Source organism: Protobothrops mucrosquamatus, unplaced genomic scaffold (assembly GCF_001527695.2).
Source record: "Protobothrops mucrosquamatus isolate PMUCROS unplaced genomic scaffold, P.Mucros_1.0 scaffold1863, whole genome shotgun sequence".
Taxonomy (NCBI): domain Eukaryota; kingdom Metazoa; phylum Chordata; class Lepidosauria; order Squamata; family Viperidae; genus Protobothrops; species Protobothrops mucrosquamatus.
Window position 1 is genome coordinate 290 of NW_015387992.1, and position 17,816 is coordinate 18,105.

General features: G+C 42.8%; 1 protein-coding gene across 1 annotated transcript in view; it reads right to left on the reverse strand.

Moving 5' to 3' along the window:
- Positions 1-10,058: 10,058 nt before the first annotated feature.
- Positions 10,059-17,816, reverse strand: part of LOC114923092 (uncharacterized protein C3orf67 homolog) — a gene marked incomplete at its 5' end in the record, with an annotated part of 88,285 nt that continues 80,527 nt past the window's right edge. The window contains one exon of the mRNA XM_029285567.1: positions 10,059-10,255. Coding sequence (XP_029141400.1) covers positions 10,059-10,255 — 197 coding nt within the window. The remainder of the gene's footprint in view (positions 10,256-17,816) is intronic.

The window sequence follows — 17,816 nt, forward strand, 5'->3', positions numbered from 1 at the left end:
GATCAAAAGAAGAGAGGGGGGGGGGAAAGTTCTCCATCGGCTGGAACGGGGCCAAAGCCAGGATCCTCCAGGCCATCCTCCACCGGCCAGAGACAAGGCGAGGGCCACGTCTCCTGTGCCCTCCGGTCATCACCAAGGCCTCCAACGGCCGAAGACAGGTCACCATCTCGGTCCTCTGGGCCGTACCAGGCCCTCCGCTGAAGAGCCAGGGCCGGGGAGGGCAGGGCCGGAGCCGGAGCTTCTGCCGCTCAGTTGAAACAGGGCCAACACCAGGCCGCCCAACCAACGCTAGGCCGCCCGACCAACCAGGCCGGCCAGCGCCAGGGCCGAAGAGCCGAGCAATGGGGCGAAGTCAAGTCTCCACCGCCAGGCCGCCAAGGTCTTCCAGGCCGCCCGGGCCGAAAATAGGCCGAACGCCAGGCCGCCCGACCAACCGGAACAGGCCCGCGTCCGGCCGGGGAGCCGAATAACACAGTCAAGACCAGGCCTCCACCACCAGGCCGCCCGAGATCTTCCTGGCCGGAGTCATTCCATACCGCCCGAAAGCCAGAGTTTTCCATGCCGCCCGAGTTCTTCCCGGCCGCCCAAGTCCTTCTACACCGCCCGAGTCCTCCCAGCTTTGCGGCCGGGTCCTCCCAGCCGCAGTCGAACAGGCCACGTCCTTCCGGCGGCAGTCGTCCAAGCTGGGCCCGAGCTGGAAACGGGCCCAGGCTGAAGAGGAGCCGAGTCGGGTCAGGGCGGGCCTAAAACGGGCCTAAAATGGCCTAAAACGGGCCGGGTAGGCTAGAACGGGTCCGAGCGGGGGTTCGCCCACCCGCTCATCGCCGCAAGCCCCCCCGAGGCACCCCCAAGACACCCCATACCCACATTGCCGGGTCCGTAGCTACGGAGCGATCCGCTGCCGATCCGCCATCTTGGGCATGCGCAGGACATGAGATTGATGCTGTTTACTAAAAGCTCCAAATCTCCTATTATTCCCCTGACCAACAATCTCGTGAGGGAGGTTAGTCCCATGTCAACCTGGAGCTTTTCTGTGGCTGAGTGTGAACTTCAATCATGGTCTCTCCAATGCCAGTCTAGCATTTTAACCATCATTCTACCTTACTGGCTTATTTATTGACAGGTAGTCCTTAACTTACATTTACTTAAATTTACGAAGGCACTGAAGAAAGTGACTTACGACCTATCATTGCACTTATGATTGTTGTAGCATCTCCCAACCATGTAATCAAAATCTGGGCATAGAATAACATAGAATAACAGAGTTGGAAGTGGGTCTTGGAGGATATCTAGTCCAATCCCCTGCTTGAGCAAGAGACCCTATACCATTTCAGAATAGAATAGAATAGAATAGAATAGAATAGAATAGAATAGAATAGAATAGAATAAGAATAAGAATAGAACAGAACCTTGGAGGTCTTCTAGTCCAATCCCCTGCTTGAGCAGGAGACCCTATACCATTTCAGAAAAGTGGCTGTCCAGTTTCTTCTTAAAAACCTCCAGTGATGGAGTGCCCACAATGTCTGAAGGCAAGCTGTTCCACTGGTTAATTGTTCTCACTCTTAGGAAATATCTCCTTAATTCCAGGTTGCTTCTCTCCTTGATTAGTTTCCTTCCATTGTTTCTTGTCCTGCCCTTTGGTACTTTGGAAAATAAGTTGACCCACTTCTCTTTGGCAACTAGCAACTTGTATTTGACATACAACTTGTATTTGACATACAACTTGTATTTGACATACAGCATTCCAGTATCACATCATTGCCATTTGCAACCTTTCCAGTCAGTTTGCAACAAGCAAAGTCAATGGGGGAAATCAGATCCCCTTAAAAAAATCACCTGATTCTAACAACTGTAATTATTTGCTTAAGAGCTATGGCAAAAAAGGTCATAAAATCAGTCACCTGAGTTAATTATTGGCGGAACGAATCGTTGTTTTAAAAACTAGGGTTAATATCGGAATTCATCTCCTAATGTGCATAAGTAAACAAATAAATAAAATGTCATGAATATGCGGTAAAACTAGAGGTTTCGGAGACCCTCTACATAGTCTGGGTTGTTGTTGTTGTTGTTGTTGTTTTCTGTTTTGTGACATCATTATCTTAGCAAAAATCAGAACAATCTCAACACCAAAAATAAGCATAGAAATCAGAGTTAAAACTGTCCACCATCAACTGAGCGGTAAGCCGGGATTGGAAGTATAGCTATGCAAGTTTGTCTGGTTTTGGAATTGTTGCAAGGTAGGGGGCTGTGAGTATTTTGGGGGAGGAAGTATTCTCTGGGGCAGAGGCTATTATTTTAAAGGAGATAAATAGTGTTGGAAACGATCCGTGTGGCCTTTATCTCTTACTGAGTTTGAATACCCTTGTTAAGGGGAGGAGGGCAGGGAAGAATTGGATTGTTTGAATGTAGCGAGAGATCAGGTGTTGATCAACTGGCTGCTTGCCGGGACCAGCAGGCTCTGGAAATGGTTCAGTGTCCTTTGGAGAGGAAAAAATAAATAAACGTTTCATATTATATCCTTGAATGGAGAAGCATTAGCTGTCACATAAGAGGAAAATGCACGCCAAAATTACCGCCAGTTATTGAGAAAGGAGATATGTTTTCTCTCCAATTAAATGAGAAATAATATGGTTTTGCCTGCCTGGTTTTATAAGAGCTATATGCTCTAATACTGTAGTACAGTGTTTCTCAACCTTGACAATTTTAAGGCATGTGGACTTCAACTCCCAGAATTCCACAGCCAGCAATGCTGGCTGTGGAATTCTGGGAGTTGAAGTCCACATGCCTTAAAATTGTCAAGGTTGAGAAACACTGCTGTAATACTATCGTATTTACCTGAAAAGAAGATAATCCTAAATTTAAAATTATCTCCACCACCACCATGTAGAAAAACCCAACAACTGCAACCCTAAGCAACAATCTCATGCAGTTCCCAGCCTTTTCATCTTGTCAGACTAGGTTTGATACCTTCAGTTAAAACCAATCTTGGAGAACACCTACCTCCCATTTAGGTGGGCAAGTGACACACAAATATAGCTCGCTCTGTGTGCACATACTATACATACATACACACAGAAGCCAAACTTCAAAGAAGGCTAAGGTCAGGGTGAATTTACGGTCTGTAAAAGGAGATGCTTTGTAAAATAAAAAGAAACTTGGAAGACAATTAATCAATTTTGCAATGATACCTGCTTGCATATTAACAGAAAATATGTTAGGTGAGAAAGATTCCTACATTTTGTAGTTGTTAGATCTTATTTATTTTGAAATCAAGTTTTACATCACAGCCAAAACTTGGAAAAGTATGTGGCATGGATACTTCTGGGGATGAAGACTTAACCCTCATCTCCCCTGAGCCTCTAATACCTCTGTCAATACAACTTCATTTGTTTTCTTTTAAGAAACCTGAGCTCATTAAAGTTGTTATGGAAAAATGCAGGAATAGATTCCTGTAAAGATAGCATCAGCAAACCTTAGTAATTTGTGAAAGTAAGCAATTCCTCCCCTATTATTAAGCTGTCTTAATATGTCAGAGACTGAAATGCCAACTGTTGTGTCCTGAGCCTGCAAGAGGCAGGCTCGGGACGTTGTAAGAGTCCCAGGCATTTGCAGAAGCTGCCCGGGACCAGACTGAGCGGCGCCGGCCTTGCGCGCATGCGCAAGGCGGGAAAAGCCCGCCTCATGATTGGTTGAACTTGCCTGGGGATCAGAGGGTATAAATAGAGGCCTGCGTGCCTCTGCTCGGGTTGTTCGTAGAATGGAGCAAACAATAAAGACTTGTTGGAAAATGCTTCGTCTCAAGCGCCATATTTCTCCAGACTTAACACTGGCGACGAAGGTGGGATACAGTCTCTACAGCTAAGAAAAGCTAGAAGACTCACCCAAAGAAGTCCAGAAGAGAAACGGCGTGGAAGTCAGCGTTATCCTGCCAGTACGAAATCGCTGGAGGGTGCGTGCGGCTGAAAAGAAGAAAACCTGATCCTCGATCATGGCAAAAGTTGGGCGTTTAGCGGAATTCGACGTCTCTCACCCCGAGAGGTGGGAATCTTACGTGGCAAGAGTTGAGACGTATTTCCGCATAAACCAGATTCGGGAGGAAGGCTTAAAGGCTGCCACATTGTTGTGCGTTTGTGGGCAAGACGCCTTTGAGATCGCCGAGAGCTTAATCGCCCCGGACTCGCTGGAAAAGGTATCATACTCCGACCTCAAGAAAACTTTAAAGGAACACTTTCAGCCCAAGCAGTCTGTTATGGCTTGGAGACACACGTTTCAACAAAGAGATCAGTGAGTGGGAGAATCAGCAAAAGACTACGTTGCGGCCTTGAGAAGAGCAGCTCAACCGTGCAACTTCAAGGACTTAGAGGAACGACTGCGCAATCGTTTTGTATGCGGATTGAGAAACACAGAATTGCAGCAGTACTTGGGAAAGGGAGTACATAGACACCCCCACACACACTCCAGCCTGGGAGTCCCACCGGTGGCAGACTAATTATCCACCCCTAACAAGCAATACTCCAGACACGGAGAATACCTGGGAGCATACTCACAACTCACAACATGCAAGAGAGCAGGCAATACAAAAGGGAAACACACCCCTTACTGAAAAGGCTCAAAGAAGGATGTCCTCACGCATCAGAGCTAACAGGGAGGCATCCCTAGTCCCTAGCACTACAGAAACGAGCCAGGAATTCCGCACTCCTTCAGGAAACACGGAAATGAATTCACAGGGGTTAGACAACTCCATCGAGGGTAGATCAACCAGGTTTAGCAACCAACAGGGCTCTGACTGCTCACATACGGGAGACGGGCTGGAAAGTCAAGCTGAAGTCACTGGACATTCACAGGGCACTTCACCAAGTGCAAGTAGCAACGGGGATAACAATACAAACTTTCCAGGTCTGAGAAGGTCGCTCAGAGTAAGAGGCCCTCCCAAATACCTAGCCGATTACGTAAGGTGAACAGGTACATAGAACTAGTTGACATGAAGGTTCTGGTTGGTTGTCTTAATGAAACAAGGTCGGGGGGGTCACTGGTTCTAGTTCAAAGGAACAGTCCCACACCTTATACATTGTGTAACATTAACTCATTATTAATTAATTATATTACCATCTATAGAATGGCGTCCATGTGGCGCAATCTTATTTCATCCAGGGGGAAGGGGTGTTGTGTCCTGAGCCTGCAAGAGGCAGGCTCGGGACGTTGTAAGAGTCCCGGGCATTTGCAGAAGCTGCCCGGGACCAGACTGAGCGGCGCCGGCCTTGTGTGCATGCGCAAGGCGGGAAAAGCCCGCCTCATGATTGGTTGAACTTGCCCGGGGATCAGAGGGTATAAATAGAGGCCTGCGTGCCTCTGCTCGGGTTGTTCGTAGAATGGAGCAAACAATAAAGACTTGTTGGAAAATGCTTCGTCTCAAGCACCATATTTCTCCGGACTTAACACCAACAATTCAACAACTTTGATTCTGGGAATGGTTTACATCAGGATCTCCAACTCCCGGTCCATGGACCAGTACCAGACCGTGGCATGCCAGCAACCAGTCCACACAAACAAAGCCCCATCTGCGGGATGCAGGCAGCACACAAAATCACACACCTGGAAAAACCATGGAAAAACCTCTCTCCACGGAACTGGTCCCTGGTGCCCAAAAGGTTGGGGACCTCTGATTTACATGATGGAAGAAAATAAAGATACCAAGATATAATATGACAAAAGAGAAACATCAGAAAAGCTTGGGTTTGTATGCATGTGGGTATTGTATGTGTGTGGGGCTACACACATACGTGAGGAGGACAATGAAGGTCTTTGAAGGTCTGGTGCAATATGAAATGTGCCAAGAAGTCTCTCACTCCTGACATCAACACAGAATATATAGAAAGGTGTCCAAGATTTGATTGATGACCTTCTGTCAAGATCTGCTGACTCTCCCAGCTCTCTTCCAAGCTTATTGTAATTCCGCTGCTCCACAGTGCAAACACCACACATTAATGAGGCCTGATCAAAATGGATGGCATTTCTAAATGCCAGCGTGATTATGGGGTGACTTCCTGAAAAAGCTAGCCCTGTCTTTTGATAGGTTCATTAGACCAATGAGGGCACTAATTGTGCTTAATCTTTATGCAGCATATTATACCCTAAACTCTTTGTCAGCAATTAGAGTTCCTTCAGGATGGAATCAGTGCTGAGGAAGGGCTATATCGGCCTATATCTTGCTGCTGGATTTGAGATGGTGGGTCAAAGATCACCCATAAATTGGTCTTGGTTCAGGTAGAGCTTGATTTATGACTTCCTTTTGAGTGACTTCAAATTGCATTGCTTGGGATTAAAAGCAGGTCCTATTTGATGCTTTTTTTCCAATAGAAGTTGAGGTTTAGACTTGACTAAACCTTGACTGACCCTTGTAGCTTATTTTCCTAACCATTACATAGCCCATGCTTTATCACATTAGGTAATGTGATAAAGTATACCACAGTTATCACAAAAACAACTATGAAGAGGAATCCTGATCTCAGTGTGGAGACCAATATTTTAGAAGTGGGCTTTGCATGAACATTACTCTGGAACATTTTTTCTAGAGTCAGAAAGGGCAGAAACATTTGCAGAGGCTGATGCTTTTTGTCAAAATGATGACAGCCGTGGTGCAGTGCCAGCTCTGCCTTGTGTGAGTATTCATGTGGCATCACAATACAATGGACAAAAGGGACAAAGTTTGCATTGTGCTGTTGCATTCATTATTGCCCTCTCCCAATTCCTGCTCCCCCATGGATGCCTCCAGAAGTGTCATTCAAAGGAATTTTACTGCAAAAGATAGAATATTCTTGTTTATGCAAGTTAATGAGATTGTAATGAGGCTTCCAAATTTTGTGGAATTTTTAAGGAAATTCCTTCTAATATCTAACCTGAATCCACTTTCCTATGGTTTCAAGCCATTGCTTCTAGTCCTGTTCTCTGTCCTCTCTATAACAAAACTTTAATGTACATATTTGAAGGCTGCTGGCAGCTCTCCACTCAATCTTTCACCCTACAGGAGCCGTGGTGGTGCAATGGTTAGAATGCAGTATTGCAGGCTAATTCTGCTGACTGCCGATTGCCAGCAGATTGTTTTGGGCAATATGTTGACTCTTAGAGAGGGCTGTAAAGTACTGTGTGTCATGTGTCTGATTAACGAAACACTTAAAAGGACTTTCAGGCATATTTTTTCCTAAAAGCATTTATTAAGGTTACAGAGACGTCAGTACAGCATGGTGGAAATGCTTAGGTCTGGCTTCTCTTCCGTTACGCATATACATTCTAAGCATTTCCCCCCCCNCCCCCCCCTTATTTTGGGGTCATGGTTCACATCTTCCAATCAACTTGGAAGATGTGATTTACTTCCGGTTTCTTTTTCCCGGGCTATCCTTATTCTCCTCCCTTTTTCCCTGTTGCCTGGTTTAACTATAAAAATACCAGACAGTTCTGCATATTGTCAAAGCAAGAATATACAGTATTTGCAGCGTTGACACTGTGAAGTGGTATACAGTATAAGTCTAAATGTTATTGCTTCAGAATAACAGAGTTGGACAGGATGATGGAAGTCTTCTAGTCCAATCCCTGCTCAAGCAGCAAACCCTATACCTTTTCAGACAAATGGTTGTCTAATCTCTTCTTAAAAACCTCCAGTGTTGGAACACCCAAAGCTAATTCCTTTAACCACTCCTCACTGGACCAGTCTACTTACCATCTTGATAAACCTCTTTTTGAAGTTATTCCAATTGGTTACAGAATAGTACAGAGCAGGGCAACACCTTCTCATGATCTGCCTGCTAAGCCTTGGTTATGCATCTATACATCTACAGATAGCATTTGCAGTTTCATCAGCTACATTTTACCTTTAGCCTAACTTTCTGCAAAGGCTGACCCAGAGCTTGCTTTTTTTTTGAAAGATACAAAGATTGTTCTTAGAATCTTTCAGTTTCATTTTGATGCTTTGATATTGCTAAACCTGTGTGGCTTATCTCAGAGCCAGAGACCCCAAATGGATTTTGTCTTTGGATTAGACTTCTATTGATGAAGAGACAATTGCTATTTTTTGACCTGATCCTCAAGAACCATGTTTTAAAGCTGGGGCATTTGCATAGCCATTTCCCAACATCGGCAGGGCTGATGTACCACTGGTTCGACTTAAATTTCCTCATTTTTAAATTTATTTTATGAAAGACAGCAAATGGGGATTAAAGACATTGGCTACACAAAAACAAGAACTGCAGTCAGGAATGAGAACAACATGACAACTTATCCTTCCTTCCTTCCTTCCTTCCTTCCTTCCTTCCTTCCTTTCCTTCCTTCCTTCCTTCCTTCCTTCCTTCCTTCCTTCCTTGTATCATTTTCAGCACTTGTTGCATCTGCTGGAGAAAAATGTCCATGTCATTTGTTTTCTCCAGAATCTTATCTACCCTGGTGGGGGTACTGAGGCATGTTTTCCTCAACCCTTTCCACCCTCTCCTTTTGTTTTCTGTATCATGTCCTTTTAGACTGTAAGTGTGGAACTAGTACAACTTTTGTCTATGGAGATTCTCAGTCATCCAGCTCATAGTTGTCTCAAAGGTGCATTTTTCCAAAAAGCAAGTAGACTGTTTTTTTTTGAGGAAGAAGACATTTCATTTCTCATCTCTGTTAGATCCACCAAAAACATAATTGCATATAATGACTGACAGTCATTGGTAGCATCTCCATGCTTCCTTCTCTGCTCTGTAGTAGCCAATTGGTAGCACAAATGAAGCAGAAAGCACAATTCAAGCTGATCAAGGGAATTTCACTTGATATGCTGTAGTAAAAAGGAGAGAGCTCCTTTTTCTCTGTAAGAAAGTTCTGAAGGAGAGGAACTGGCCTTGGGTCTGCTAGCTACAACATGCTCAGATCATACAGCAGGACATCTTTGAAAAACATTTGTGACATCCAGCCACAAGGGAAGAGATTTTACAGACGTGAGGCTGGGCACTCAAGCTAGTAATATTTATGGTGCTTAATAGGAAAATTGACTGGAAATGAACATGGCTCTTTCTTACATTATATTCAAATGGACATAACACAAAGTCTCTCAAATGCCCATTTAGTGATGGCATGGCTGGTAGATAGTGGCATTTTACTCCTGTCCTGGTTTCAGAGGTATAGTCTGTTTTCCCATTTGGAGTAACTCTGCTTGCTAATTTGAGACTGCAATCTAAATGAATGTGTTACATTTGGGAAAGCAAGAACTTTGTTACAAAGCTTCAAAATATCACCCAGAGGGGAGATGTTTACGGGTATTTAAAAAAACTGCTCAACAATCCAGTTTGAATAACTAATCAAAAAACACAGCTGTTTAAGGAAAAAAAGCAATTACAAATGGACAGTAACGTAAAGTTAACCCATCTGCCATTTATTCCCATTTGCAGGAAACAGAGTTCATGTTTTTTTTTAAAGCCATCCGTTGATTTCAAAATGAACCTAAAAAAATAGAACAGCAAGATCTATTAGTATCATGTTGGTATTTATTAAAAAAATGGGAAAAGGGCCAGCTGGAAAATCCAACCTTTACCATAATCCCATTTCAAGGTATCTGTGTAGGGCAGGGGTAGGCAACCTTGGCTCTTTTATGACTCGTGGACTTCAACGCCCAGAATTCCTGAGCCAGCATAGCTGGCTCAGGAATTCTGGGAGTTGAAGTCCATGAGTCATAAAAGAGCCAAGGTTGCCTACCCCTGATGTAGGGATTTCATTGAACTTCTGCTCTTCCTGCTTCCTTCTCCTTCCAAAACATTTAATTCAGTCCTTCAAATATTCATGACATAGAAAATTTTTGTAATCATCATGAAAAACAAAAGAAGGAGAAAGACAATCGGTACTGGGACAATAAAGACTCCCCTTTCGAGAAGGTACCATGTAAACGTAAAGTAAAGTAACGCAAAGTTTTTCGAAGGGGAGTGCTCTTCGTCTCTTTAGCGGTCTCGTTGAAGAGTACGAATAACAATGTTTGGTGGTCAAGCAGAAGGTTTGCAGACACAAAACAACAACAACATCAAATTCTCTCCCTTGTCATTTTTTCAGATGCCATATGCCAAGTGAGCCATGGAGCCCAGTATCCAGTCGCAGCTGGTGTGACATCCTGTAAGGGAAACTGTCACAAAGCTTGAGAGTTTGTCAAATGAGATCATGTGTTCAGTAGCAATGCGGCACTTGTTGAGAAATCGGACTCCAGATAAGGCCAGGTATCTGGTGACTGAAGCCGTCTGTCGAAATCCTTGAGACGAATGGAGTTCAGCGAGCATTAAAAATCAACTGTGGGAAAATAAAGCAAGCTAAATGTTGGGAAGATTTGATCAACTCGCAAGCACTCGAAATTCACCAGTGGTGGAATTTTAACATTAATTTTTCTATTGCTGTTTGGAAATATTGATATTTTTGAGCATATGAGTTTGGAAAGCCAAGTTGAGTTCTTCTAGAATTGGATGGGATTCGGGAGAGAATTAAAACTCAGTTAATTTAACTTGTGTTTACTTTGGATAAAAATCACAATCATATAATGAGGTTATTCTGCACTTATGTATTTCATCATGTTCTATATCAGTGGTTCTCAACCTTTTTAATGCCGCGACCCCAACCGGTCGTACGTCGAGGACTAAACCGGTCGTAAGTCGAGGACTAAACAGGTCGTAAGTCGAGGACTACCCAACCGGTCGTAAGTCGAGGACTTTCCTGCCCGGGAGCGCCGTGCATGCGTGGTTCCGCCCCCTGCGCTGGCCGAGGCGTATCTGGCAAGCGGCAGAGACGGAGCAGGCCAACCACCAGCTGGCCCAGCCCAAGGAAAGTAAGGCACCCGCCGGAAAAGGGGAAAAAAATGGACAAAAAAAATGGCAGACAAAAAAAATGGCGGACAGCCTTGCTTGGTGACCCCCATGAAATGGTCGATCGACCCCAAATGGGGTCCCAACCCACAGGTTGAGAACCACTGTTCTATATCATTAAAAATGACCATTTTTTGATATATCTGGAGCCACATCTGAGGAAATCAAGAGCTGCCTGTGGCTTGGGACCTCAGTTTGTGCCCTTGTGTTGTAAAAGTGATCAGAAAAGGGTTCCACTTTTAATACAATTCTCTACCTTTCATCTCAACATGGCACCTTTTGGTGTTACCAGAAATTAATCTCTTATAGCTTTAATCAATAGGTCTGGATAATGTAGTATTTTTTGTCTGTAGTTAGCATGTGGTAGAGCCAGTCTGGTATAGTGATGATGACATCAAGCTAGAAACCAGACGATCATGGCTTCTTGTCCTGCCTTAGTTTTTCTCAGCCCCAGGAAAAAGGCAATGGCAAACTGCTTCTGGAAATCTTGCCAAGAAAACTGTAAGCTTGCCTAGTCTAGCAGTCACCAGGAGTCCACACTGACATGAAGGTAAAAAAAAAAAAGAGAGAGAGAAAAGTTAAGCATGTGCAAGAATCCACTACAACAGGATTCCCACGGAGTATCTACTACTCTGTGGGAATCTGAAGCAATCCGTCCTATTGTCTGTGGAGATTCTCAGTCATCCAGGTCATAGTTATCCCAAAAGTGCTTTTTCACGAGGCAACTGGACTTTCTTATTTTTTCTTTGAAGAGGTTTCGCTTCTCATCCAAAAAAGCTTCTTCAGCTGAAGAAGCCTCTTGGATGAGAAGCGAAACCAGTTCAAAGAAAAAACAAGAAAGTCCAGTTGCCTCGTGAAAAAGCCTTTGATATAATCTGTCCTATTGTTGAACAGATCTTACCTTAGAAAAACTTTCCTGATGTTTAATCAGCATTCACTTTTTCAAAATAATTTAAACCCATTCTTTCTTGTCCCGTCTTCTGAAACAAGTCTAAAAAAAAATCTGGTCTCTCTTCTACATGATAGCCATTCAGATGTTTGAAGGCAACCACTATGTCCCTACAATGTTTTTTTCCTCCCCAGGCTAAACATGTCCACAGTCAACCCATTCCTCATTAGAATCTTTCCCCCAAGCCCTTTATCTCTTCTGAACACGCTCCTAGTTGTCACCGCCTTTCCTAAAGTGCTGCACACAGATCTGGATACAGTATTTTGGATACGAGATAGCCAAAACACAACAGAAAGGAATGAGGAATGACTTCTCCTGATCCTGACACTATATTTCTTTTGAAGCAACCTAAGATTACATTTGTTTTTCCTTTACATCACACTGCTGGCTCATTTCAACTAGGGATCCACTAAAACACCCAAATCACCTAATAGGCTCCCTTAGTCTTATACAGGTAATCTGCCACTTATGTTCATATTTGAGACTGGAATTCCGGTTGTAAGTTGTACCGATTGTTAAGTGGGTCACCATGCCCGATTTTACGACCCTTTTGCGGCAGCTGTTAAGCGAATCACCATTGTGGTTAAATGAATCAATTATCTGTAATGTGCATTTTTTCTTGCCAGAAAATGGAAAAGTAAAAGTAAAGCGGTTTCTGGAAATAAATGTCATAATTGTGGTCATGGGATTGCAAACCCCCGTAAATGTGGGCTGGTAATCCAGTGACCCAAATGCAATCATGTGACCACAGGAGGCTTGGCTGTTGAAATTCCAATCTGGGTTGTAAGTAGCTCCGTTGTAGCTCTGAATGGTTGCTAAGCGACTGGTCATAAATCAAGGGCTACCAGTATTCATACCTTTGATTTTTCCTGCTCAAATGCAGGACTTTGCATTTCTTCCTGTTGAAATTCATTGTCCTGTATTCTTCCTATTGTTCCATTTTATCAAGATCCTCCTGAATCTTGACATTTTATCCTCTAAGGTGTTTGCTACCATCCTATTTTTTTTTAAGAAAAAGAATATTGTTTTAAAAAATAGCAGGAATAAAAAAAGAAAAGACAATTGATGGAGGTACTTCTTTTTGAACACTGTATTTTTAAAGTACAAAGATGCCATATATGTCTTTAAGTGACTGGGGAATTAAAAAAAATGACTGGGTGAAAAAAAAAAACGTACGCAAGCATTCACAGATTAAATCCAGGACATATCTTTGATTTGGTGCAATTCAGTTCACAGGTAGGAATCTTTCATACTGCAAATAATAGGAACAAATTAAATGTGTACGAAAGTCAGAGGATCTTTTCTAAGCACCCTGATAAAAATAGCAGGAATGGAAAAAGGAGACAAAATATTTCATGGTCTTTTCGAGTCTTTCTCTGTTCGCCTTTGGAGCAGGGAGAACAGCATTCGCCAAGGCTCTCGGGTGCTGCAGAGTTTGTGCTCTTTGTGGCGCTCCATATTTCTTCACCTATCTATGCCAACTCATAATATTTTCCAGTCTCAGGATCAAAGTAGCAGTTTAGGCATGGGTCGTACAAGAGAGTGAGAACTTCATCTTCTTCCCTCCCTTCACCTTCACCTAAAGGGAAAGGCAAAACAACAGATGATGTACGATGTTCCAAGAACATGAAAGATTTGCTTTATCTGCAAGATAAAAGAAAAGAAAGAAAAAAGAAAGAAAGAAAAGAAAAGAAAGGAAGAAAGAAGGGAGGGACCCAACTAGAATGTATTAAAACGAGACAATATGTTTGTGGGAAATGACTCACAGTTATATAGGTTGTCCTTGACTTACGACTGATTGCTGAACATTCAAAATTACAACAGATTCTCCCTGCAGGTAGCTAGGACCTGGTTCTGAAGCTCTGATGGCCGCCCTCTCCACAGTCACGTGCCAGCATGTTGGGCACTTGGGAATTGCCCTGCATTTATGGCTGTTTGCAGCGTGCCATGGTCATGGGACTGCATTTGATGACAGTTTGGTTTCAGCAAAACCAGCCCAGAGCGAACCACATTCTTACTTAATGACCATGGCATTGGCTTGAGGACAGGCTCCATTATGATATTAAGTCGAGGACTACCTGTACTCTATATCAAAGGCTCATTGAATACAGCAGGTTTTCTCCTAGAAGGGTCAGAACAGATGCTCTGGGAAACTTTCAAGCAAGCAGGAAATTGAAATATTCGAAGAGATTTCCTGAAATATATGTTTTGCTTCGTTGGAAGACTTTAAACAAAGATTAAATAGTCATCTGAGATGAGTTAGGCAGAGAGAGAATGACTAGCCCCAAGTCACCCAGCTGGCTTCTGTGCCTAAGGCAGGACTAGAACTCACGGTCTTCTGATATCTAACTGGCTTTAGCCCACTAGACCAAACTGCTCTCAAGGGTGGGTGCTGTTTGATAAAAGAGCACTACTGGCTTTTTGTCCTGCCATTGCTCACCGTTATACTTTCTTTACTTAAAGTAAAACTTCAAAAAATAAATCCCTAAAAAACCTAAGATAAACCAATACTGTCTGGTATTTTTCATATTAGAGAGTTCCAACTGTGCTCTAGTTCCTGCTTTAATTTATTTGGATTGGATTTTAAACCCCAATTAATCTTGAAAGCTTGATATGATTTCCAGAGCTGAAAAGTCAGTCAAGTAATGAAAAATTCTAAGCATAAAAGAGGCAGTAAAGGCTAATGTAAGCTTCTTTCTAATACCTAATAAATTGGAAAGTCATGTCTCCTCCAAATGTACAAGGAAGAACAGCAACATTATAAGTGGATTTGCTAAAAAACTATCACTCAATTTCTATTGGCTGGTCAGGCTTTGGAGCCACTATCATCTTTCGTCTACTCTTCTTGATCATCATCAACAGTCAAAGGTTCCGGAAGCATCTGACAGGTGGACTGGGGGGATTAAAATTGGGAGTATAAAATTGGATACTACAACATGTGTAGAACTCCAGCACAGAGGTTGCTTTGCCGTGTAAACGGCATATTGCAGCACCATCCTATTTGCATATATTGACTATGTGCCATTAAGTCAGTTTCAACTCCCAGTGACTATATAGTTGCTCTCCATGATGGTCTATCTCTAGCCTGTTTTTTGCCACTGTAATTGAATCTGTCCACTTTGCTGCTGATTGTCCTCTTCGTTTCTTTCTTTCCTTCCACCTTTCCCAGCATTAGAGCCTTTTCCAAAGAGCTGGATCTTTATATAATGCGTCCAAAGTAGGATACTTAGAGCCTGGCCATTTGTGCCTCAAATGAAAACATTGGGTTGATTTGTTCAATCATCCATTGGTCTGTTTTCTTGGTTGTCCACAACACTTTCAGGAATCCAATGACAAAGTTCAAGGGAATCAAAGTTCAAGGGGGCTGGACTAGAAGACCTCCGATGTCCCTTCCAGCTCTATTCTATTCTATTCTATTCTATTCTATTCTATTCTATTCTATTCTATTCTATTTTATTCTATTCTATTCCACTTCTTTAAAATCCAATTTTCATTTACATAGAGCAGATCTTGACATTTTACAGTCCTTGGGACACATTTGGTTTATGGGCAGTCCCAGTCCGGCCTGCTGCACTAGCAACAGTGGGTAGGAGGGTGTTGGCAGTGTCAGGGGTGAGACAGCAATCGTGGGAGGTCAGTGCAGTGTCGACAGAGGGGGCAAGATGTGTTGGAGGGTGGAGAGCTGTGGTGGGATTCAGCCGGTTCCCACCACTTAGGCAGAACCGGTAGCTTATTTTTTGTTGCCCAGGCCCAGAATGGACTTCCGGAAGCGGCATCCACACAGAGAACCGGTTGTTCACATATTTGAAGCCCACCACTGGTGGAGAGGTGTGCAACAGCAGCGTTGGGAGGAGAGTGGCAGCAGCATTAGGGGAGGGGTAGCAGTGGTGGTACTCCACAACAGTCCCAATTTCTCATAGGGCTCCTTATGCTCACCCCTGCCCTAGTGTGTCCCAGGAATACCATGGCTTGCATGATTCTGATCTCTGTAGGCAGAGGTACATCATTGCATTTGAATATCTTTTCCAAGGTCTTCATGGCTGCTTTCCTGAGTGCTAGTCTGTGGTGTATTTTTTTGACTGCTTGTTCTTTTATTGTTGATAGTTGATCCTAAAAGGCAGAAGTTATCCACCACTTCAATATCTTCAATGTCAATTCTACCAGTTTGTTCTACCTTTTGTCATGAGTTTGGTCATCTTTGTATTGTATTGTATTGTGTTGTGTTGTATTCTATATTTAATTTTAGTCCCATTTCTTCACTGTACTTCTTCACTGTACTATTTACACACACACACATATATATTTACTGTATCCCAAAACATGCATGTGCAGTTATAAAAATATTAAAATGAGAGCAGCAATGTGGCAATGCTAGCCACTGGATGAACAGAAAGTGGAAAAAAGGGGGAAAAAGAGCCTTTGTAGAGAAGATGATGAGCCTTTGGCCTTGGACCAGATTTATCTGTTCCATTATTCAGTTCCCATCTGCAGACAGCCAGATGTTTCTGAAAATTTACAAGGTGACAACCCTCTTGCATTCCTTTATCCTCACTAATGGGTTTGTTCATTAGTATATTGATATTGAAGGTGGTGATTTCATTAAGCTACCATGACTATCCTGACAACTATCTGGATAGATACGAAAAGTTCAAGTAGACGTTGGAAAAATTTTTGAACACAACGAGACAATAATTTAATGAGTCATGAGAAAGACGTGAAAGACGAATGTAAGTCGTCGTCTAACAGATTGTTTCCGAGGACGACTTAAGGTTAGCGGTTGTGACTAGATGTTTGGGTTGGTAGTTTTATTATTTAAAATGTGAAGTAAGAATATATGTGGTAGATGACAATGTTCTCCCCACTCTGCTCTAACATCTGTCCTGCATTGCATAATCAAGGCACATGGAGAAAACTTGACTAAGAAATTCTTCACTAACTTTGTGTCTTGCCATTCTCGCCATTTTGTAATGGAACAAATTTTGTTAAAGCGATGGCAAAGAGCTATGGGCTCAAATGTGAATGATACCAAGTCATGATTTGCAGTTGCATGTGAACAGCTTTCTGCATTTCACCCTTTTCTTTTTTCTCATAATCACAATGCACAGTAATGATATCGTATGCTTAGCTTCTTCAAAGTAATGGCCTGTTATGCTAACAATAATGGGTTTACAATGTTTGAAATGTATTATTAGCTGCGAACCTAAAAGCTACTGGTGATGTTAGATGAAGAATGCAGATAGTGCATAGATAACCCTGCACTACACGTTCTTTCCCTCCGATTCTTTAAGGGGCTATGCTTTGTTTCATAAGATATCTTTCATACCATCTCCATTTTTTAAAAGGGAGATTGAAACAATTTCGGTGGCTTAATTGCCCAAAGAAACTCCACTGTATGTTCTTGGGACATAAAGACTCTAAGACGGCATCGCGAAAGTGGCAGGTGACCAGTAGCTTTTCTGCTCATCTAGTTTTTTCACAATCCGTACAACCAAATTAATATGGATTTTGGCCCATGCATTTTCCATAAGTGGCTCTGTGAGCCAAGCTCTATGAATGAAGAGGAGGACTGATGAGGTTCTTTGATCATTGCCACTTTGGCAGTAAAAACTAGCCACCTGTTTGGGAATATTAAATGCAAAAATCCTCCCAAGAGAGACTTATAAAATATTTGGGGGCTATAGGTGGCCCATATAGATGGCTATAAGTTTTAAAGAAGAGAATGGCAATCGTTTGTCTGAAATAGTATAGGGTCTCCTGCTTGAGCAGGGGGGATTGGACTAGAAGACCTCCAAGATCCCTTCTGTTATTCTGTTATAACAAGGTAGCTCAAGCTTGACTGGCTCCAAAACAATATTTTTATTTGGTGTATGGCTATCTTAACTACCAATTTATTTGTCTGTGAGATAGAAAGTGCTGATCATGATCGGGCTACTTAAAGCCTAGACCTTGGGCCTATATGACTTTGGGAGAGTGCTAGAACACTTTCTTCTCTATGATTACACAGTGCT